We start from the raw sequence: 22,414 nt of genomic DNA, 5'->3' as shown, positions 1-22,414 counted from the left end.
ACAATAAGTATTTTACATTGATGACATCAAAAATAAGCGAATATGAGATGTATCAGAAGTGGATAATGTTGAAAATGCATAACTAGATTTACTAGAAATTATCGGTGGAGTCCGAGTGGATGAAACCATTGAGGAGGTTACTTTATGCAGAGTTGACGTTGATCCTATAGTTATGGAAAGACCAAATATTGGACATGGCGACGGTGACTTCATAAACGATGATGATGAAGAACAATTATCTCCCAATAACAGTTCAAATGCTGATGAATAATTTTATTTAGATTACGATGATGAGTAATCATGTATCTACTCAATTCTCTTTTTCTCTGTTTACACGTATTTCACATTAATTTAATATTGTTTATCTTTTTGTGTTTGTATAGATACGATGTCAACCTCTAATAGGCAACTAGAGGCTATTGAAGAATTCCAGGAGATATATTTAGACAACACGGAATCTTCTGTGGGTGACACTTTCGGTTAGTATATTTTGAAATATATTCTATTAACTGAAATACATCATAAACTGTTTTAAATTTTTTATTCCTCAGATAATAGCTCAGCATCTACTCGGAGGAAACGCGAGCATTCGCGGAACATCGAGTTAGAAAAATACGTTAAAAAACATGGCAGAATTACAATTGTGATAAATGGGGGGGGGGGGGGGTGAAGCCGATTTCTCAACATTCAATACGATTTAGTAATGCGATTGGTGTCGCTGTGAGATATGCATTTCAGTACGATGTCATACTTTTGTTGAGGTTCCAAATGAGTTTATAGAATTGGCTAAGAGTAAATTGTTGGTAAGTAATTATAAGTTTATTCTTTTAAAGTCAATTGTAGACTAAGAGTCATGAACATCATATATGCTATTTTTTCCTTCATTCTTTTGTAGCCTCATTCGAACTTGATCTATCCAGTCAACAACTTAACCATTTTATGGAACATCAAATACAAAACTCATTCAAAGAATTTAGTGTAGATTTGCACAGACCTTACCGTAAATGTGGAGATCCTCAACAAGAGCGTGCCAACTTGCTTAGTTGGCTTAAAAATAGGCCAGAAGATTGGTATTTTTTGTGTGACCGCTTCGAGAGTGAAGCGCTTCAGGTTAAAATAATTTAAGGCATGTATCATTTATTGCATTTACTATTATAGAATATTTGTTATTTATTTTTTTGTTGAAATGTAGGAAATGTCGGAGACGAATAGGAAGAATAGAGAGAAATTACCGTTCGACCACGTAAGCGGATCAAAGTCAATGTTGAAAATTCAAGTAAAGTTGCAGGCAAAGGAAGATCAAGAAATAGGACGTGTTAACCTATTTAGGGAAACTTACTCTAAAGGTGGCAAGTTCGTGAACGAGGTAGCTGAAAATGCACATGTAACATTTTTTGTTTTACTATCGTGTTGTTTTTCATTTCTAACTTCAGTCGCTCGTATTTACACATTTAATTAATATGTCTAGAATCAAATGTTAGAATTACAATCCAACCCCACTCTAGAAGGTTCTCAACCACTAACAGGGGATGAAATTTGTGAGACGGTTTTGGGTAGACGACCTGAATATTCGAAAGGCCTAGGTTGAGACCCTAAACCTAAGTCAAGAAGGGGAGTAGCTCATCGAGTTCGTCGTCTACTCAAGGAACAGAGAGGGTGATGAAGGAATTGATAGCCAATTTCGAACAATCTCAGTCGAGGATTAAGGAACTTGAAGACGTTCAGAAACAAATGAAAGAATATCATGCAAAACTAATGGAAGAAATGAAAAAAATGATTGAAGACATGATATGAACACAGAAAGGAGGCCCATCAAATTAGGTATGAATACTATATTATTTAGTTGTCTAATATGTTGTTATCCTGCAGTTATGATAGCAAAGTAGTTATGTCTTAAGTAGCTTTATGATAAAGAACTGTTGGTTATCCTGCAATTATGGTAGCCAAACAACTGAATTTTGATGTATTTTTTGTCGCTTTGTCGTTTTTGTGTGTTTTTATATGTTTTTTTTTTTATGTTCAGGAGGTTTCATGTTTGTTGTGGGGGTGGGTAGAGTTTGATTATACTCGTTTTGTCATTGAACTTAGAGTTTTGTGTATTTATGAATATTTATGAAGTTCTAATGTGTTGTAGGGGGTGGTTGAGAGTAGTTTAGATTGTTTTAAGGAGAAAGTTTGAGTTTTATATGTGTTCGTTCTTGTTTATGAAGTTTGAATATGTTGTGGGGGTGCATAGAGTTCGGTTGTAATCGTTTTGGAGTTGAATTTGTAGGTTTTTGTGTGTTTTTTTATGTTCGAGAGATTTCATGTTTGTCTTGGGGAGTGGGTAGAGTTTGATTATACTCATTTTATCGTTGAACTTGGAGTTTTTGTGTGTTTATGAATGTTTATGAAGTTCTAATGTATTGTGGGGGGTGGGTTGAGATTAGTTTAGATTGTTTTGGGGAGAAACTTTGAGTTTTATGTGTGTTCGTTCTTGTTTATGAAGTTTGAATATGTTGTGGGGGTGCATAGAGTTCGATTGTAATCGTTTTGGAGTTGAATTTGTAGGTTTTTGTGTGTTTTTTGATTTTCGGGAGGTTTCATGTTTGTCGTGGGGGTGGGTAAAGTTTGATTATACTCGTTTTATTGTTGAACTTGGAGTTTTTGTGTGTTTATGAATGTCTATGAAGTTCTAATGCGTTGTATGGGGTGGGTTGAGATTGGTTTAGATTGTTTTGGGGAGAAAGTTTGAGTTTTATGTGTGTTCGTTCTTGTTTATGAAGTTTGAATATGTTGTGATGGTGTGTAGAGTTCGGTTGTAATCGTTTTGGAGTTGAATTTGTAGGTTTTGTGTGTTTTTTGATGTTCGAGAGGTTTCATGTTTGTCGTGGGGGTGGGTAAAGTTTGATTATACTCGTTTTATTGTTGAACTTGGAGTTTTTGTGTGTTTATGAATGTCTATGAAGTTCTAATGCGTTGCATGGGGTGGGTTGAGATTGGTTTTGATTGTTTTGGGGAGAAAGTTTGAGTTTTATGTGTGTTCGTTCTTGTTTATGAAGTTTGAATATGTTGTGATGGTGCGTAGAGTTCGGTTGTAATCGTTTTAGAGTTGAATTTGTAGGTTTTGTGTGTTTTTTGATGTTCGAGAGGTTTCATGTTTGTCGTGGGGGTGGGTAAAGTTTGATTATACTCATTTTGTCATTGAACTTGGAGTTTTTGTGTGTTTATGAATGTTTATGAAGTTCTAATGTGTTGTGGGGGGTGGGTTGAGATTGGTTTAGATTGTTTTGGGGAGAAAATTTGAGTTTTATGTGTGTTCGTTCTTGTTTATGAAATTTATAAAGTTTGGTTGGACGATTATGAAGTTCTAATGTGTTCTTGTTTATTTATGAAGTTTGGTTGGACGATTATGACATTTGTGGATGTTTTGTTTATAAAGTTTGAACGTGTTGTGAAGTTTAAAGATGATGACATTTTGAATGTTCTTGTTTTATTGTAGGATGCTGTTCGGAGATAATGTTGTGTTCCAGATGTTGTTTTCTTTTTTGTATTTATTGACGTTGTTTTCATTTTATTTCTTCTATGTATTTGTGAAAACAAATTTCTTTTATTTAGTATCGACTTTGTTTTATTGTAAGATATTGTAATTTTTCATTTATTTATTATAGTATAGACTTTATTTTCTTTGTTTTATTTATTATGTGAATCTGTTTAAGTTGGTTAATTATGCTTTACAGGTTATTCAAATCAAATTTTTAAAAAATTACAAATTAAAAATTAAAAATATTTAAAAAACAATTTTCAACTAATGAAGAAACTCCCCACACATATTTTACTGCGTCGGGAGTTCCTGTAACTCTCGACAAATAAAAAAAACTATTGGGAGTTCTCGAACTCCTGACGCATGAAACAAACTGAACTCTCAACGCATAAAACAAAGTGTCGGGAGTTAGTTGAAGAACTCCCAACGCATGTATAGGGCGTCGGAGTTCTTCGACAACTCCTGATGCCTTTGTTTCATGTGTCGATAGTTCCTCTCCTGACGGATTTTTTCCGACCAAACTCCCGACGACCCATTATTCGTCGGGAGAGGCTCTCCCAATGCGTTTTCCACCCTTTCCCGACGAATTGTGATGTTGGGAGAAGTTCGATTTCTTGTAGTGAAAAAATCAACCATTATACTTAAAAAAAGATGCAAGTCATTGTAAGAAATTTGGAGGAAATAGACTTAATTTTCAAAAACAAAAAATAAGTTACCAATGAGACCTAATATATCGAGTTTTTCTCAAATATGTTGATTTGAATATATTAGTATTTAATAATAGTGAATTATAGTTGAAGAATTTATTTGATATCCACAGATAACTACTAACTAAGACCATAAAATATATCAACTAAAAGATATTAAAAAAAAAAATCAATATATGTTATTTAATTAAAATATTATATTCTACCAAAATACTTAATAAATAGTCACTCGTCAAAATTAAATATAAAATGTTAATCTTATAAAGAAAATTATCTAATAATAGAACAAAGGTTGAATCATAAAAATCATCTTTAATGGGTTTCATTTATACTTTCGAACTTTTAAAGTTTTAAAATATATCATTAATTATGGGGTTGGTTTTAGTTATACCTCAAATTTTAAAAGTTTCATTATAATTTATTAAGTTTAAAGGTTTTTTTTTGTTTTTTTTTTTTCACAACAACCCTTTATGGCTTTGTCTTTTAAGTTCAAAGAGTTTGTATATGCCCACATGTTACTTAAATTGAACAAATATAAGGGTTAATGTTAACCAAATAAATAACTAACAAAATAACTTAATATTAAGGACATAGCGTTGAAATGAGAGAGCAACTAATATGGTTCACAAATATACTATGTTTCTTTCTTTTTTTGTGTGTTTAAATTAGTTCACATAAACACACACCTTTTCATCCATGAATTTAAGATCAGAAGTCTATGATGATTGTTTTGAAATAAACTTCCAATGTAAAAGATTAAAATAAAATTTTCAAAAATTTATGGTATAATTAAAATCACCCTCATAATTAATAGTGTTTTTTTTAGACTAATTCAAGGTATGTTCATTAGTTTAACCAACAATAAATTAACATCCTTTGCAAAAATAAAAAATTAACATGATTTTTTTGTATGACTAAAAACAACAACCAATATTGTGTATAACAAAGAATGAAATTTCGTAAGATAATTATTATATCTGTTGTGGTTCTTATATAGATGAAATAGAAAGTGCAATGTTGTAAAATAATTAATGAGGGGGCGTTTGATCATTTTGGGAGAGTTGAGTTGGGCGGACAAAAAAATTACTCAATATTTGGCCTACTCATAAAACAAAATCGATGAGTTATTAGACCCACAACTTACTGTTTTACTTCCTCTTAATACTCCTAAATCGGTGCATTTTCTCTAACTCTCCTCGTAACTCCCTCCTTATTCTTCTATGTTGTTTCTCTCTCTCATCTTCTCTCTTCTTCATCCGTCTAGTTCGTCCTCTTTGTTTCATTTGATTATTTTCCTCATATTTTCTCTTCTCATTCGATCATATGAGTCTTTTCTTGTTGAATCACTCTTTGCTCTTCGCTATATTTTTTTAGGGTTGTTTTCATGGTTTTTTTTCACTAAGATCTACTACATGTGTGATTATTTATTATAGATCCAACAATTTTCTTCTTCTTCTTTCATTTTTTGTTCAGATCTACATTTTTAGGAGTTTTTGTTATGGGTTTTGGATCTGTCCTCTCCCCCTCCCCCTCCCCCTCCATTTTTCCATAGGTCGATGATTATTTTTTATCCAATATGTCACTTGTGTTCTAAAATTCATATTAAAATATTTGAGTTCAATTTAAAATTTAGTTTATTCATTCTTTGTTTTTATTTTTGTTTTGTCCGTTGATCGATATTATTAAAGAAATATCTATATAAATCATCTTGTTTTTCTTTCAGTTCATTGATTATCTGATTTTGTTTTGATTTAAATTGTTTTCAATTAATTGATTCTCTTTCTTTTTCTTGTCCATATATTGAAATTGATATTGAATTTATTTATTGGAGTTGGAATTTTTTGTTTTTGTTTTGAAATTGAAATCTGTTTTTGTTTTATTTTTTTGTTTTTCATATGTTGATTTTGTTTATTGGAGTTGATTTCTTCGTAAGTAATTGAGGGTTAAAAAGTAATTATCATATAGAAGAAAAATGTTCATTTTATTGGAATATGACATGTATTTGGGTGGAAAAATATAATTGTTTTGCAATTGAGTGTTCAAATTGTAAGACTAAAATTAAATATGTTACATTTTTCAAAAAGAGAAAATAAAAAATTTGTTTAATTTTTAAGATTATTCGGTATTCATGTTTGAATACTACGTACTTGTGTTTAGTTATAATTTATTTAGAATATGTTTGATGTTTAAGAATGGAGAAAAAAATATGTTATGTAATTGAGTGTTCAAAAATTGAATTAAAAATTTTTGTGTTAGTATATGAATACTTCATAAAGAATTTGTTATGCTTCAAGAATGGCAAAATTGAGATTTTTTTTTTGTCTTAAACAATTTAGAAAAATATGTCTATAGTTGAAAATTAAAATCAACAATAGCAACAAAAACAAATCAAGACAAAATCAATTTCATTTAGAAAAAACTGCACCAAATACCCTAACTCAATTCAACCCAATTACAGGCTTTATGACTCAACTCAGTACCTCAAACATAAATAATAATTACTAACTCGATTCAACTCTGCACCCCAAACAGAGATAATTTAACTCTCCAAATAATCTTACTCCTCGGACAATAATTACCAACTCAATTTTGCGCGCCAACGTCCCCTAAAAAGTTTAAATACCTTTTTTTTTGTCCTTTATGATTGATTTAATTTTAATTATTATACCTTCAAATATGTCCAATTTAACCCATTTGGATTGATTTTATAAGTGTTTATAAATACTTTTTTTTTTTACTTATAAACACTTAGAAAATCAATCCAAACACTTTTAGTTTCAATAAATCTTAAAATTAGTTTCTAATGAGGGTTTGTTATTGTTTTTTTTCAAAAACTTTATATTATTTATTAGTATTTTTCACTGTAGATTTCACAAGAATATTTACATATTGTACTTTCTAATATGAAAATTGTTATTATTATTTAATCAATTTGTAAATAATTCATTGGACAAAATTTAGGGTTTATCCAAAGAACAGGGACTATAAATCAAATGTTACTTAAAATACAATGAAAATATGGTGGGACCCACAAGCATCATTCCAGACCCTTCCCTAGCTATGCAATGTGCCATTCTTCTCACTCTCACTTCCATTCCATTGTTTCATAGTGTACTTTAATAATAATAATTATTATTATTTTTAAATAAAATAAAAGCTCTATTGAAGAGGGAACTGAGATACATAGTCATGTTGGGCTAGAAATGAGAGCCAATAAGGAAATGATTCAGTCCATAAAAAAGAGGAAAATGAGTCCGAAGCAAAGGAAGCAAAGAGAGTGAACACATTGTTACAAACTTTTGGAGCGTGAGACAATGTGAAGGATAAAAGTTGGCAAAGAGATTCTTGGGCTTCATCCATCCAGATGCTTAATTAATTTCTGAAGAGGCATCGATCCATCAGGGCTTTAATTGCAACAACAGAATCATGAAGTGAAAAAAACCCATAACAATAGCTAACGAGAAGCAGCAAATTGTGAGAAATTCCACATGGGTAGGATTTTGAGAAGAGCCCAAATTTCTTCCCACTAGTTACAATAGCCCCCTCAGAATTGCAAAAAACGACATCTATGTTGGAGGAATAGTCTTTTGATTTCCAAGCTCCATCAGCGTTGAGCTTTAGAAAACCAACAGGTGGGATGGGGGACCAAAACTGGGCAATAGAAGGTGAAATTGGTTGTATAAGCAAGCCGATAACCATTTCTAACATTATAGAAATCATCCTTAGAGTATTGCCACATCCAGTTATCTTTCTTGAGAGAATTCCTAAGAGTGATGGATTGAATAGTTTCGAACATCTTGAATATTAAGGAAAGTCTCTATATAAGAAATGTTCCAGCCACCATCTTTAGCGATAACTTTGTCCACTGTCTACTTGAAAGCCAAAGGGTTCGAAGAGATAGGCTTTAAGGTAGATTGATGAGGAAGCCAAGGGTCTTGAAAAACAGAAATACTTTGGCCATCACCAACTTGGAGTCTGATTACTTTGGCAAGCAGAGCACGACCTTAGACTACACTTTTCTAATTTTTTTTTTTTTAAATTGATTTATAATAAATTTTCAGTATTTGACTATGTTGTTATGTTGTATTATTATTATTTTTTAAAAAAGTTGTAGCGTGACTTGTAATGTAATTGAAGTTTTTTCTAAAATAATTATGGATGCTTTAATATTTTCTTTTTAACCTTAAGACTTTCCCACTTTTAACACCTTAAATGTTGTAAGAGTTAGAAAAACTGTAATGATATAATAATTAAATTTTAACTCTTATAAATGATAGGTATTTGATATTTTAATTACATCTTTGCCAAATTGCACACATTCATTGTTTTTATGAAGAAATTTTACAACGTTTTATTTAAATAAAAATTTGTATTGCAAATGCTCTATTTAAATAATTAATAAATTCACAACAAATTAATAGTTAATATTAAATGAAATTTTGGTTAAAAAGAATAAGATGGAGAATTTTCCATGCGAGAACCTTGATCCATGTAAATTTCTGCTTCGATTCCATTGAAAATTTTATAAATATGGAAATGAAACAAGTATTCAAGTAGAATCTAAATGTCCAAATAAAAAACAACTAATCCAAATAGAACTAATCAAATAATCACAAAAATGATAACAATTTTAAATAATTGAATAAAGTTATGGATACATATACTCGTGATCTCTCTAATTTGGATGTGATATCGGTACATTACTCTCCTAAACTCAATTGTTATATTTTTAACTTAACGAGCCTTTAACTAAACTGTTATTTTTATATTGGTTGGCATGTCCATTTATCTTTTTAATTACATAACAATTAAGTCTAACAAATAATTTAAAAATAAAATTTAAAATGCTAAAATGTGGAATCTCTCATACTTCGTAAATTGACAAAACCCGAAGGCGATGCAAAAAATATAAAATTCTAGCTAAAGTTGAAAAATTGAAGAGCGAAATGATCCATAAACATAGTTAACTGCGCAACGTAACGAAGAAATAACTTAGCAGAAGGATTCTAATGGCGGGCCACTTCCCGCCGGCAGCCGAACTGACTACCAGTGGCCGTCCGGTGCTGCTCCCAAACGAAATTGAATGCTCAATCCTCTCTTCCGTCGACCTCGAGTGCGATGAAATTCCGACTTTCCCTCTCCTAAAGTCTGGCATTATCATCCTTACCACTCATCGTATTGTCTGGATTTCTGACTCGACCAATTCCTCCAATTCCGCTGTCGCGGTGCCTCTCGCCGCTGTTAACCATATCTTTTCGTCGAAGAAGGGCATCAAATCGATGTTCTCCTCGCCCAGGGTCCGTTTCCAGGTATCGTTTCCCTCTGGCGGGGTTTCGAGATTGGCTGTGATCACGATTGTAATTAGGGGAAAGGGGGATCACGAGGTCTTTGTAAGCAAGTTTTGGGAGAACTGGCGAGCCAGGGCGTGGGAGAATGATGATAATAGTAAACATTCCAGCAGCAGTTCTGCGTCGGGGCCGAATTCTACTGGGTCTGGTGGATTCTATTCGAGTGAAGGAACGGTGAGGATGGTTGGAGTGGCGGGAATTTTGAGGAAGGAGCAAGAGATGTGGGAGAATACTGATAAGAGTTTACAAGACGCTTTCCAGGATCTAAATGCTTTAATGGTAACTTCAGTATGCCATCTTTTGATTTGTAGTTGTCATCTACCATAGGCGCATGTCAATTAGAGAAATTTGTTTTTTCCCGCCCTCTTTGCAAACCAATAGGAATTTCTTTCGCCACCTTATCTGGTCCTTGCTGGGGTTAAAACTTGCTCCCACTCATATTTTCTAATGTGCTAATTATCGAAGGAAGGCTATGCTATTATAAAACTATCATGTGCTTTGTTGTTATGTTAATCATCACTATGCAAGTGATTGAATATATATTTTCCAAGTGATTGAATATATCTTTTCTTCTTCCTGTTCGTGAATGTGCTAATCTTTTTATGGAAATCATATACTCTTGCTCTACTTTAGATGTACCAAAAGGCCGAATTGATTTACCTTGTTCTTTTTCTACCTATTTAATTAATTATCCGACGCTCAAGCTTGATCTAGAATCCATCTAATGCTTTGTTGTGTTAGGAAATTGGCACCATTTACACAAAATTTCATGTTAAGCCTTTTTGGTTTGAAAGACTTGAAGTTACTTTTAACTGTTGATATCTTGTCCTGAAAAATATTATTTCCATTTACAGAGTAAAGCTAAAGAAATGGTAATGCTAGCAGAAAAGATGAGACAAAAACTTCTATCCAGTACAAATTCACATAGTGGTGCTACAAACGATGATGAAGTAGCTTCAAAAGAAGAAATACAAGATTGGTTGTTGAGTGTTGGTATCATTTCCCCTGTGACGAAAGAGTCGGCTGGTGCTCTTTATCATCAGCAGTTGTCTCGTCAGGTTCCTTTTATCTAAGGCTTCTAAGGCTTACAATTAGTGCAATTGCAACTCATATTACTATATGATCTTATGGTTATCTAAAATGACTAGGTCCTTTATAAAATATGCAAATCATAACTTATCTTTTCAAATTTTAATTGTTTTAAGCAGCCTCGCCCTGCACCCTTGTAATTTGTTTATTATAAATTTTCATTTTGACCTCATGTCAACTTGGGCTGTAGATTTGGAATTGATACAGTGATATACATAGCCATTTATTAACACTATAAGAGTCTCCAGATTCAGAATAATTGAGAGGATTTTTTCTTTACTTGATCCAATCCCATAAGATGGGAATTGGGACAACAGAAAATCTCCCATTCCGTGCACAACATTATTCCAAAGTTTAAACTTTTGCAGTAAACTTTTGCCCTCTCCTCCTCCCCAGAATTTAGGAATGCTTTATCTGAGAACAAAAGACTGACCTACATTTTGGATGATCTAGTGACCGGCGAGTTTTGGGAATCTTTATCCAATCATTGTAAATCCTTTGTTTGGTTAAAGCAGAGAAAATGGGCTTTATAATACCTCTAATAGCATCACGTCCAATTGTCTTTGAGGAATGATGTTCCTAAAAACCATACCAAATGCACATTTGACTTTTCAGAAAAGGGGCCCATTTTTCTGAGCCCAGGAAAACTAAAAGCTCAAATCCTAAAGCCTAAAAGACTAAGGGAATCAAGTTTTCTGAAAAGAACGAAGTCCATACCTTTTTCAGAAAAGGGATCATCTATTCAACGAGCGAAGGGGAGGTTTCCTCTCCAAAGCTTCAGAGCCCCAATGACACTGACTACGACCTTGAGCGCTCCTTCAAAATCACGCTCAAGCCCTGGTAGTCTGATATCAGAAAATCCTTTTGCCCCTATTGAAGAGGACAAGTCGGATACCCCTTTAGATCTCCATAATGTTTTTTCTCGAAGAGCCTGATCTGAGAAATGAGATTGGGGAGCAGCAACTAGTCGAGGTTTGTAATACCTCTCCTCTTCAGACTACTCTTGACGATACAACAGGTGTGGAAAGCGAAACGAAACTTGAGCCTATAGCCTCCTCTCAAAATTCATTTCCTCTAACTAAGGAATTAGTTGAGACTTTGTTAAAACATAACCTGTGCATTCGCGCCGTTACGCGGAAGGGAAGGACGCAAAGGAAGGGTGGGGCCTTAAACAAAAAGCTTACCAAAGAAGTGAAAACTTTAATTAGTGGCTAGGAGAAGGAAGCGTTAGCGGCTAAAGCTAGTACTTCACAGGACCCAATGTTTCTCCATGTTAGTTCTATCTTGGAATGTAAGGGGTCTGAATGCTTGCCCTAAAAGAGCTCTGGTCAAAGACCTATTGGTGAAATACAACCCGGACGTGGTTATTCTTCAAGAGTCCAAAATTAGTGATGTCGACAGAAAGATGGTGAAATCGGTTTGGAGCAATTGTCGCATTGGTTGGGTGGCTTTAGATGTGGTTGGCTCCTCGGGAGAAATCTTAATCATGTGGAAGGAGGACTTTATTTTGATGGTTGACTCTGTTCAAGGTTAGTTCTCTCTAGCTCAATTCTTTGTAGAACTAACGTTGACTTTTATGGTTGGATCACAGGTGTCTATGGTCCCTCTTCCTACAAAAATAGAGACAAGTTATGATTTGTGTGGGCTTTGCAGTAATTTCTGGTGTATTGGGGGAGATATCAATGTGGTAAGATGGATATATGAAACCAGCTCTGGAGGCCATGCCACAAGAAGTATGAATATGTTTAACAACCTGATTGAGGAGATGGACTTAGCGGATATTCCCCTTTGGAATGGCTTTTTCTCTTGTTCAAGATCAGGAATTAGACCGGCGACTTTCAAGTTTGACCGTCTCCTCCTCTCAAAACCATGGGTTGATTTCTTTAGAGAAGTCAAAGCCGATAGGCTCCGCACATGACGACTGACCATTTCCTTATCTTATTGTCTTTAGGTGTGCAATCTTGGTGCCCAACTCCTGAAACCAGTTCTGGAGGCCATGCCAGAAGAAGTATGAATATGTTTAACAACCTGATTGAGGAGATGGACTTAGCGGATATTCCCCTTCGGAATGGTTTTTTTCTCTTGGTCAAGATCAAGAATTAGACCGGCGACTTTCAAGATTCACGGTCTCCTCCTCTCAAAAGCACGGGTTGATTTCTTTAGAGAAGTCAAAGCCAATAGGCTCCCGCACATGATGTTTGACCGCTTCCTTATCTTATTGTCTTTAGGTGCGCAGTCTTGGGGACCAACTCCTTTCAGAGTTGAGAATGTTTGGCTTGATTATCATGCATTTCTTTCAAACCTTAAAAATTGGTGGGGCGGTTTTAGTGGTGAAGGTTGGCCCATTTATGCCTTTATGGAGAAGCAGAAACTTTTGAAAGGTGCTTTAAAGGATTGGAATAAGGAGGTTTTTGGCAATATATTTTCTCAAAAGAAAATTATTCTTGAGAAGATCAACTCCTTTGACTCTTTGGAGGAGGGTGGCTCCCTTACCCAAGATGCTCTTAGAGAAAGAGATAAATGTAAAGGTGCTCTTCTTGAGTTAATCGTCAAATAACAAAGATTATGGACATAGAAAAGCAAAATTCAGTGGCTCAGGGAGGGGGAGGAAAACTCTAGCTTTTTCCACAGATGGGTCTCTGCTCACAAAAGCAAGAATCTTATTTCGGTCCTAGAAAGTAGTGATGGGCAGGTGCTCACGAATACTAATGAGATTGTGGCTGAAATTCTTGCTTTCTACTCAAATCTTTACAATAACAAAATCTCTCAACCTTTCACCTTTGATGGCCCTGTTTGGAAAACTCTCAACATTCAAGACTCTTTATCCTTGGAGCTTTGTTTGTCAAAAAAGAGATTCGAGGGGCCATTTTTTATCTAGGGGTTCTTAAGTCTCCAGGCCTAGATGGTATGATAGGGGAATTTTATAAAAAAATCTTGGAACATTCTGAAATCTGACTCAGTAGGCGTGTTCCAAGATTTTTTTAAAAATGGTTTTGTTAACAAGTGTTGCAATGAAACTTACATTTGTCTTATTCCAAAGAAGAAAAAGGCCTCCCGGGTAAATTATTTCAGACCAATAAGCTTGGTTGCCTCCTTTTATAAGATCATTTCTAAGGTGCTTGCTAAAAGGCTTAAGAAAGTGCTCCCCTCCATTATGTATGAGTCTCGAGTGGCCTTTGTGGAGGGGAGGTAGATTCCCAAATCCTTAGAGGAGTGGTAAGTGACTCGAAATAGAGGTGCCCTTTTAAAACTTGACCTCAAGAAGGCTTATGACAAGGTTGATTGGGCTTTTCTCGACATGATTCTAAAACTCAAGGGGTGTGGCAGGAGATGGAGGAGGTGGATTTGGGGTTGTCTTTCTACGACCAACTTTTCTATTATTATTAATCGAAGACCTTGTGGTAAAATTCTGGCTAAAAGAGGCATGCGTCAAGGAGACCCTTTTGCTCCTTTTCTTCTCACAGTTGTGAGGGATGCCTTGAGATGTCTATTCAATACAGCAATGAAATGAGGTGTATAAAAGGCTTCTCTTTTAGAAACTTGAATGTTGAGTTAACGCATCTACAGTTTGCAAATGACACTCTTCTCTTTTGCTCGTGGGAGGATGACAACCTTGAGGCGTGGTGGATTTTTGTTAACTTGTTTATATTGGGTTTAGGGTTGTCCCTTAATATGGCTAATACCTCCTTAATCGGTATTAACCTTGATAAAGAGGAGGTGACTTGTTATGCTACTAACTTTGGTTGCAGAGTTGAGACTCTCTCCTTCACCTATTTGGGCTTCCTTATTGGTGGGATTCACAGTGCGAAGGAAGCTTGGAGAAATCTTGAGGAGAGGTTTAAGTCGAAAGTGGACAAGTGGAGAATAATCTCTCTCAAAAGGCGGTAGGTTGACTTTGGCTCAATTGGTTCTCAATAGTCTCCCCTGTTATTTCTTCTCCCTTATACAGGCCCTAGTCAAAGTTATAAATAACCTAGAAAAGATCATTAGAGATTTTGTGTGGAATGGTGGTCCTTGTAACCCTACTTCTCACCTTGTCAACTGGAACTCTACCCCTTCCCTACTATTTGTGGTGGCCTTGGTATTGGGTCTCTTCTAAAAAAAAAACATCGCTCTCCTCATGAAATGGCTCTAGCGTTTTTGTCATGAAGAGAATGCTCTATGGAGGCGCATAATTATGGCTATCTGTCAGACCCCTAGAATACTATCTATGGTTTGGATCCTTCTGGCTGGATCACAAAAAAGCCTAAAAGAGGAAGAAATTTGAGACTGTGGGCGGGAATCTTTAAACATAAAGATTTGTTTTTCAACTTCATATTTTTCATTTTGGGTGATGGAAGAGCTATTTGGTTCTGGAAGGACAGTTGGTGTGTTGATATGCCCCTGGCTTAGAAATTCCCCAACATCTTCTCCTTTTCCCTGAAGAAGGATGTCGTTGTGGCGGATTGTTGGAACTCTACCAGTCAGTCGTGGACTTTGAGCCTTAGGAGGAACCTCCTTGATGGAGAGATCGGTGACGTGGTTGCTATTTTGGAAATTTTGAACTCCTGGGCTCCTCAAAACGATCGTGATAGCCTGGAAAATTCACTACAAAGGCCATCTTTGTGAACATCGCGAAAAGCACCTCTTCCTTCACTTTTCCTTTGGTGAGAACTGTTTGGAAGCCTAAAATTCCAAAGAAGGTGAAGTTCTTCCTTTGGTCTCTTGCTTATGGAAGTCTTAATACTCATGACAAACTTCAAAGGAACCTTCATCATTCCTCTCTCCTATCTGTTGTCTCTGTATGAAAAGTGGAGAGTCCCTTGACCACTTATTTTTTAACTGTGAGTTTACCTCTAAGGGGTGGTACCTCCTGTTTAGAACCTTTGGTCTTGATTGCTGCCTCCCTAACAAAATTGACGATTGGATGGTTGATGGCCTAGAGTGTAGAGCCTTTGGTGCTAGAGGGAAGGTCCTTTGGAGTTGCGCTTTTAGATCCCTCTTGTGGTGTATTTGGAAAGAAAGGAATAGTAGAACTTTTGAAGATATGTCTGTTTCTTTTGATTCTTTTTGGACTATTGTTCAGCATACAGCTTCTTGGTGATGTACAAAATTACAGCCTTTCTATGATTTTTACAATTGGAAGGCCCTTATATACTAGCTCTTTAGGGGGTAGCCTCAACCCCTGCCCTTAGGTTGTTGTTGTTGTTGTTGTTTTTATTTTTTATTTTTTTTATAGTTTTTATCTCCATTGAATGAATACATGTTTCTGTTTCTTATCAAAGAAACAAATGCACATTTGATTTTTAAAGACACTGACATTTTAATTTATCTCTAAAAGAGGAAAGTTTGGAAAAAGTGAGGCATTAACAAAATCTAAATGGAAAGGTTGTGAGTTTTACGGAAGAATCAATCCAGTACCTTCATCATATCTTTTGGGATTGTAGGGAGAGGGAGAGCCTAATCAAAACTAGGAGATATAAATTACGGGTACATGAAGCTCCCCCACCATTGAGTTCTTTTTTTTTTTTTTTTTTTTTTTTTTTTTTTGGATAATTGAAGTTGAAGGCAATTGGAAGTTAAGGAAGAGACCATAGAGTGAGTTGGGTATTTTTTGCAAATGGTTGAGCATGTATTTGAGAGGAGAGAACTACACAACGAGACTCTCCCTCACAAGGATCCTTCAGAGAAGATTGTGCCGATTCTCTTCCTAGTAAGATGGAAAATGCTATAAAACTATGTGAAACTTTGGGAAGTAACTTTGTTTTTTGAAAAAGGAATCTTCCGTGATAAGATTTGAATTCAACCATTAGCATGGAGAAAAATTCAATACTTAGAGCAGGTTACTTCGCTGTCAAAGAGATAGGAAGTGTGGGGAATAATAAAACCTACAGGAGAAGAAAAATTGGAAGACGAACATCCTTTTGACGAGCCACAATAAGTTTTGTGTGTGTCAACTTGAATTTTTGGTGTTGAAAGTTCGTTTTCGTCCTGATTCTTGGACTGTTTTTAGTTATTCATATTTTTAATATGCCTTGGATATATTTTGTCTCATATTCTGAACTTTCAGTGAAGGAGACATTTTTTTCCCATGTAGCTGGCAGATTTTGTTCGAACTCCACTTGATATAGCCGGTGGAATGATCAGTCTTATAGATATATACTGTCTATTCAATCGTGCTCGAGGAACAGGTTTTCTATGATAAAATAAACAAGCACTTTTATTTTGTTCTGTTTTTGTTGGCGTGGAAGAGTAAATCCTTTCAATTTTTCCTCTTTATTTTAAACAGAATTGATCTCACCAGATGATTTGTTGCAAGCATGTTTGCTTTGGGAGAAGATTGACGTGTAAGTAGAACATTTAAAAATGCCGTTATGCTTGTTTTAAGTTTTGTATAATATGAGATATGGTTATTATTCTTTTTTTATTCTTTTTATGGGCATGATTTTTTCTTCTTTGGGATATGAAAAATTTTTCATTGATATGTTTGTGTTTTTTTTCTTCAATTCTCAATTTTATGAGATATTTTATACGATCATTTCTCAAGGAAAATAAGTAATGAAGATTTTTAAAATCATTTGTCATATTTTGATCTTCTGCAGTCCAGTAATGCTCCGGAAATTTGACAGTGGAGTCATGGTAATCCAGAGTAAATCCTACAGTGATGATGAGGTGAGCTATTTTGTCTTGATTATTGAAGAACTATAAATTTTGATTGGCTATCATATGATGAGTTTGGCTTTTGTGAGTTCACATGAAAATTTTGAATGGAGGACATCGTAGTTTTACCCATAACTTGTGTACTTCGAAGATTTTGTTCCTGAATCAATAAAGAAAATGAACTAGCTTTACCACAAGGATTACAACTTAGTAGGAATAGACCCTTGTACCAATGAATTATAATATTTGTTGTAACTGAACCCTTTCTTACGTTGTTCCCTACTAGACATTTTCTTCTTACTATAAACACATAATAGCAATAAGGCTTACAAGCAGTAGGTATTATTATTGCTTCTTATGTTTATGTGCTTCTTGAATATAGGATAAATCAATTGGCTTTAGTGCCAGATCTTATATTCCAGCATACTTTAAAGGATCATCCAATTCTAATTCATTTCATTCTTTTTATTTATTTCACGCGGTGATGTACAATATAAAGATGTACTACTATTACTCCTTTTCTCCTCCCAGTTCTTTCAGAGTTGCTGCTCTGTTCCTCTTTTTAAAATCTTACAAGAAAGCTCATTATCTCAATGTGTTATTCCTGAGAAGCATGATGAATCCATGCTTTCTATTCCAAGTTTCAAACCCATGTTTTTGTACAGGTTCTTGCTAGAATAAGAACTCTCGTAACAAAGCCCGATGCTCTCCAATTCGGTGTTAGCGCCAGTGATGCTGCAAGGACTCTTGGGATTGCTCCAGCTATGGCCAAGGAGCATCTTTTAACAGCAGAGAGTAGAGGTATATTTCTATGCTACTCGCTTAAAGAAGTACTGTTTACATCGTTGAATTTCAGTTAACCACAAAACTTGATGCAGGTTTACTGTGCAGAGATGTCAGCCCTGAAGGGTTCCGGTTTTATATTAACCTATTCCCTGAGATCAACTCAGAAGATTTATATTTGTAAGTCAAATTCTTCAAGTTATTGTCTTTTATCATTGTCTTAATCAAAATCTGGGCTTTCAATTAAAAAAAAAAAAAAAAACCCTATATTTATATATATATATAACTTGCGTTTTTGTTTAATAAAGTTCATCCTTTGCTTCAGGGTTAAAGATTATACAGTCTATGCCTCATGGATCAAGGCCATCATTGCTAATAGGTACCTGTTCATTGTCCATAAGAATGGTTATCCATAATAATGGTTTGTTATCAAGCAGTTTTACTACAATCATAGTAATTTAAACTGTTTAGTTTCTTTTCATGATTTCTTCACATTATTAGAATTTAGAGCCAAATCGGACATGATTTCGATCCTTTTGGTCATAATATGATAGAGATATATTAGAATCACAATATAATCCAAATAACCGAAAACTTAAGGACTCGTTTGGTAACCATTTAGTTTTTTTGTTTTTGTTTTTTAAAATTAAACCTATTTCATCTACATTTTTTACAAAATGATTTGCATCTTTCTTAAGTACAATGTTCGAATTCTTAACCAAATTCCAAAAACAAAAAAAACTTTTTGAAAGCTACTTTTTTTAGTTCTCAAAATTTGGTTTGGTTTTTAAACCATTGGTGAAAAGTAGATAACAAAGAAAAAAATTTGGAGGTGGAAGTAATGTCCATAGACTTAATTTTCAAAAACAAAATGGTTACCAAATGGAAACTTAGAAATTGTCAATTTTTTAAAACAGCCTGTCATCCAAATAGTTCATGGTCAATCAAGCATGCAAACAAAGACATAGAACATAAGATGAAATTGAGAACAAGTGATAGAAGTAGAGATCAATTTCCCCATGGGGACGGGGGCCCGACGGAATGTTACTGCTGTAATTGATAGTATAGGATGGAATATGAAGTATTTAGTTTGGTATAAGTGAATCTTTGTCTTTACTGGAATCTGATGTTTTAACATGTCTAAGTTCTGCATCATTATAGTCTAAAAATAGTAGTATAGCCTTGAACTTCCATCAAGCTTTCTCTTTCTATATTGCCTTCTCCTTCTTTCACTTTTTTCTTGCTGTGGATTTTATTGGTAAGTAACCTACAATGGGTGAATAGCATGGTATTCTCATGCTTACTCATTCTTTCCAATGCCATCATTTTGATCTCAAGTACATTTCTCATGCTTGAAGTATTGTTGGTATCTAAGTAAATTTAGGATTACGGGGGGGAGGGGAATAAGGAAAGTAATTTAAGTTTTGGTGCATGCTGAAAAAGCAAGTTTTCTTTCTTATCAAAAAAAAGAGAAGGCAAGATTTTGTCTTGGCTTCATTTCGTCCAACTTCTGCAGGCCGAGATAAGGATACATAAGATGACAAATTCTACCATGAAAGATTTGGATGGGCGCTAAATTGGGCGAAGGATTTCCTATACCCACACGTCTGTAATGCCTGCTGCTTCTGTCTATTCAAGTAGCAATTGCATGGAAGGGAACGTGCAATTATTTCTTTCGACTTTCAATATCTGCCCGAGTAAAACGGCAGGTGGTATTCGGGAATTTGAGGCATTGTTCCATTTGGATTACTTTTTCCATGGTAATGTAATCACATTGATCATTCAGAAGAGATCTTGGTAAATCACCATGAAGTCTTGTTCTATAGGAAGGAAAATAAACAATTATGTATTTTTATTGCTGCCCATGTACTGTATAAAACGTTTTGCCCTTGTTACTGGAAGGCTATGCTCAAGAGTAATGTTTAAATTAAGACCATGTTTACCGATCTGTGATAAAAATTTGTGTAATCATAATAGGATTCTATTGATATATCAATCGTATAGATCACAATTGCAAATGTAATTGGATTGGGTCATGTTTCCAATGCAAGTACGAAACGTTACCTAATTTATTAGGACCTACTTTTCATAACTTTTACCTTGGTGTAACATGACTTGAGTGTATTATTTTTATCTTGGTGTAAACATGACCTAAGTGTAGAATATTAGTATTATGAATTATATCTCGTACATAGTCTTCTACAAACGTTTACAAGGTTTAGTTAAGTCTTAGTCAATTCATTCAGGTACCAAAATTTTTATCAAAATGGTCAACCAATGCAGTGGTGAAGTACTCGAATGCTGTAAACTGTCAGGAATCACTTCAAGAACAATGAGATAAGCTTGCAAAGTAGTTCGCTCATTAAAAGGATAACAGGGATGAAAACGCCAGATGACCGTCTCATAACCAATATCTATGCCTCTAAAAAGGAAAGCATCATAACACACATTTAGTGATCTGAAAACAAATGTGAAAACGAGATATTTCAATAAGAATACAATTGTATTTTATGTTTTTTTATTGTTTTTGCAGTGAAGTTAGATATAGAATCTCAATTTAGACTGATGTTCAAATGTATTCAATAATAAACTATTATTTGTGAACACAATTTATGTAATAAATCTTGAAATGACAACTGCTAAAAGTTATTTTTAAACGTATTAAGATTTTATTATATTTATAAATAGCCTTCCTCATTTTCTAATATTTGAAATCAGCCTTATGTTTTTAATTTCACAAAATTGTCCTGATATTGAAATGAGTTCCCTTTTAATATTATTCTACATTTTTAAATTTGAAATTTGAAATGTATGATACGTTAATTCTCCACCATTTGATCAAATGATCCAAAAGTGGTTTTGAAAAATAAATTCACTAAATTTCATACAAAATTCATTTGGCTTCATGAATATAAAATAAAAAGTCAAAAATAGACTTCAAGCTGCATACCAAATCTACAAAACTTCAAGTCTTCAACTATAGGAAAAATCTTCGGTCCATCTGTTTGGGATGTAGGTAGTTCCCTCAATATAAATATAACAGCATCTATGAAATAATTACCAATGTGAAAATTTACAAACAAAATGTTCTTTAAGCCGGATCACACATGAACTGATTTATCAACAATTCACATATTAGAACAAATTTGGTTTCATTTTTCTTTTCAATGAAAAGATTTTATTCTATGATAAATTTTATATGTACCTAGAATTTTCCATAGTTCAGAAAATCTGATATTGAACAACAATTAATCTGAACTGCCATTTGAACTGTTAACTGTTTTCTCAGAGTGTTGACAACAAATAATTCATGGATATACCTTATGGGTGACAATTCTAAATTTAAGATTACAAGATCTAAGTAGATAAATTTTTCAACATCATGGGTGAAGTTTTTCAAGCAATCACACCTATACTTCGACAAATTAACAGGAAAGACAGTAAATAAAATAGGTAATCACCTATGCGAAACAGCCCTACCAAAACAAAACATATTGCAATGTACACATTGCAAGTTCAACCACCCTATGACGATTTAAATAACTGGTTTTGGCTACAAAATAAAACCGATGCCAAATGCCGAGTCGACCTTCACCAGGAGAGGTAAGGATGGGCAGAAGAAATTGCAGACAAAGATGGAGGATTTCATTGATTAGGTCAATACATAGGCCATGTCAAAGTAGGCAAGCAATTTAAGCTTCTTCTTCGGGTTCTGTATCCGTAGCTGAGATCAAAGAAGCGGACTGGATCTTTCCAGCATGATCCAGCCTCATTAAAATTACTCCCCTGAAACAGGCATTTAAAAAATGCTTTAAAAGAACACATGATTAAAAACAAAAGAACCAGAAACTTTAGACAACGGAAATGGGACCTGTGAAGAATGGAAACTTTGCATGCTTAAAAACCACAACTCAAATTTCAGAGAGCTTGATTATTGGGCAATGAAATATTCAAAAACTCAATTTGCAAAATCAAGCTTTAGACAAGCTGCAGAGAAGAACCCACTGCCTTTGTCTTTCATTCAGTTGCTGTCCATTTAGGAGATCAGGAATGCCAATTCATATCTTCTTACAACTTAAGGACACAGTTGTACAATTTATAGAATAGATCCTGTTCAAGTAAGGTCATTATATCTTCATACCTTTGGCAACCCATATTCACACTGGCACTTATTGAACCTTATCACAAATGCTTTTGTTTGGTACTTAGCCATGCCAGAGGGCACATACGCCCATCTATCCCCTTAGTTTGACTAGTCAACCTCTTAAAATATATAAGAACATTCTTCAGCTCAATTTCTCTAAGGGCTCCTACTGGTTGACATG

At 34.3% G+C, this 22,414-nt stretch overlaps 2 protein-coding genes across 2 annotated transcripts in view; one reads left to right on the top strand and one right to left on the bottom strand.

The window, feature by feature from the left end:
- The first annotated feature begins 9,091 nt into the window (after positions 1-9,091).
- On the top strand, positions 9,092-20,048 carry LOC120075537 (EAP30/Vps36 family protein). Its single transcript, XM_039029024.2, has 9 exons — positions 9,092-9,857; positions 10,433-10,636; positions 16,744-16,837; positions 16,936-16,993; positions 17,249-17,318; positions 17,972-18,107; positions 18,185-18,269; positions 18,415-18,468; positions 19,606-20,048. Exons 1-9 carry the CDS (start codon positions 9,240-9,242, stop codon positions 19,613-19,615), a joined length of 1,329 nt encoding a protein of 442 aa, XP_038884952.1. The 5' UTR covers positions 9,092-9,239; the 3' UTR covers positions 19,616-20,048.
- A 1,278-nt stretch (positions 20,049-21,326) lies between these two features.
- Positions 21,327-22,414, bottom strand: part of GYRA (DNA GYRASE A) — a 54,768-nt gene continuing 53,680 nt past the window's right edge. The window contains exon 27 of the mRNA XM_039029191.2: positions 21,327-21,875. Within this exon, the coding sequence (XP_038885119.1) occupies positions 21,782-21,875 (94 nt within the window). The 3' untranslated portion in view covers positions 21,327-21,781. The remainder of the gene's footprint in view (positions 21,876-22,414) is intronic.

The sequence above is a fragment of the Benincasa hispida genome, chromosome 4, assembly GCF_027475165.1.
Source record: "Benincasa hispida cultivar pf3 chromosome 4, pf3_genome.v1.1, whole genome shotgun sequence".
Classification (NCBI taxonomy): domain Eukaryota; kingdom Viridiplantae; phylum Streptophyta; class Magnoliopsida; order Cucurbitales; family Cucurbitaceae; genus Benincasa; species Benincasa hispida.
The sequence above is the reverse complement of the archived record's forward strand: the minus strand, read 5'-3'. Positions and strand labels throughout refer to the sequence as shown.

Excerpts from the sequence above, each read along its gene's own strand:
- LOC120075537 (XM_039029024.2), top strand. The coding sequence starts at position 9,240 with ATGGCGGGCCACTTCCCGCCGGCAGCCGAACTGACTACCAGTGGCCGT. Across the intron at positions 10,637-16,743 it reads ATCAGCAGTTGTCTCGTCAG|CTGGCAGATTTTGTTCGAAC; the intron begins GTTCCTTTTATC and ends TTTCCCATGTAG. Across the intron at positions 17,319-17,971 it reads AATCCTACAGTGATGATGAG|GTTCTTGCTAGAATAAGAAC; the intron begins GTGAGCTATTTT and ends GTTTTTGTACAG.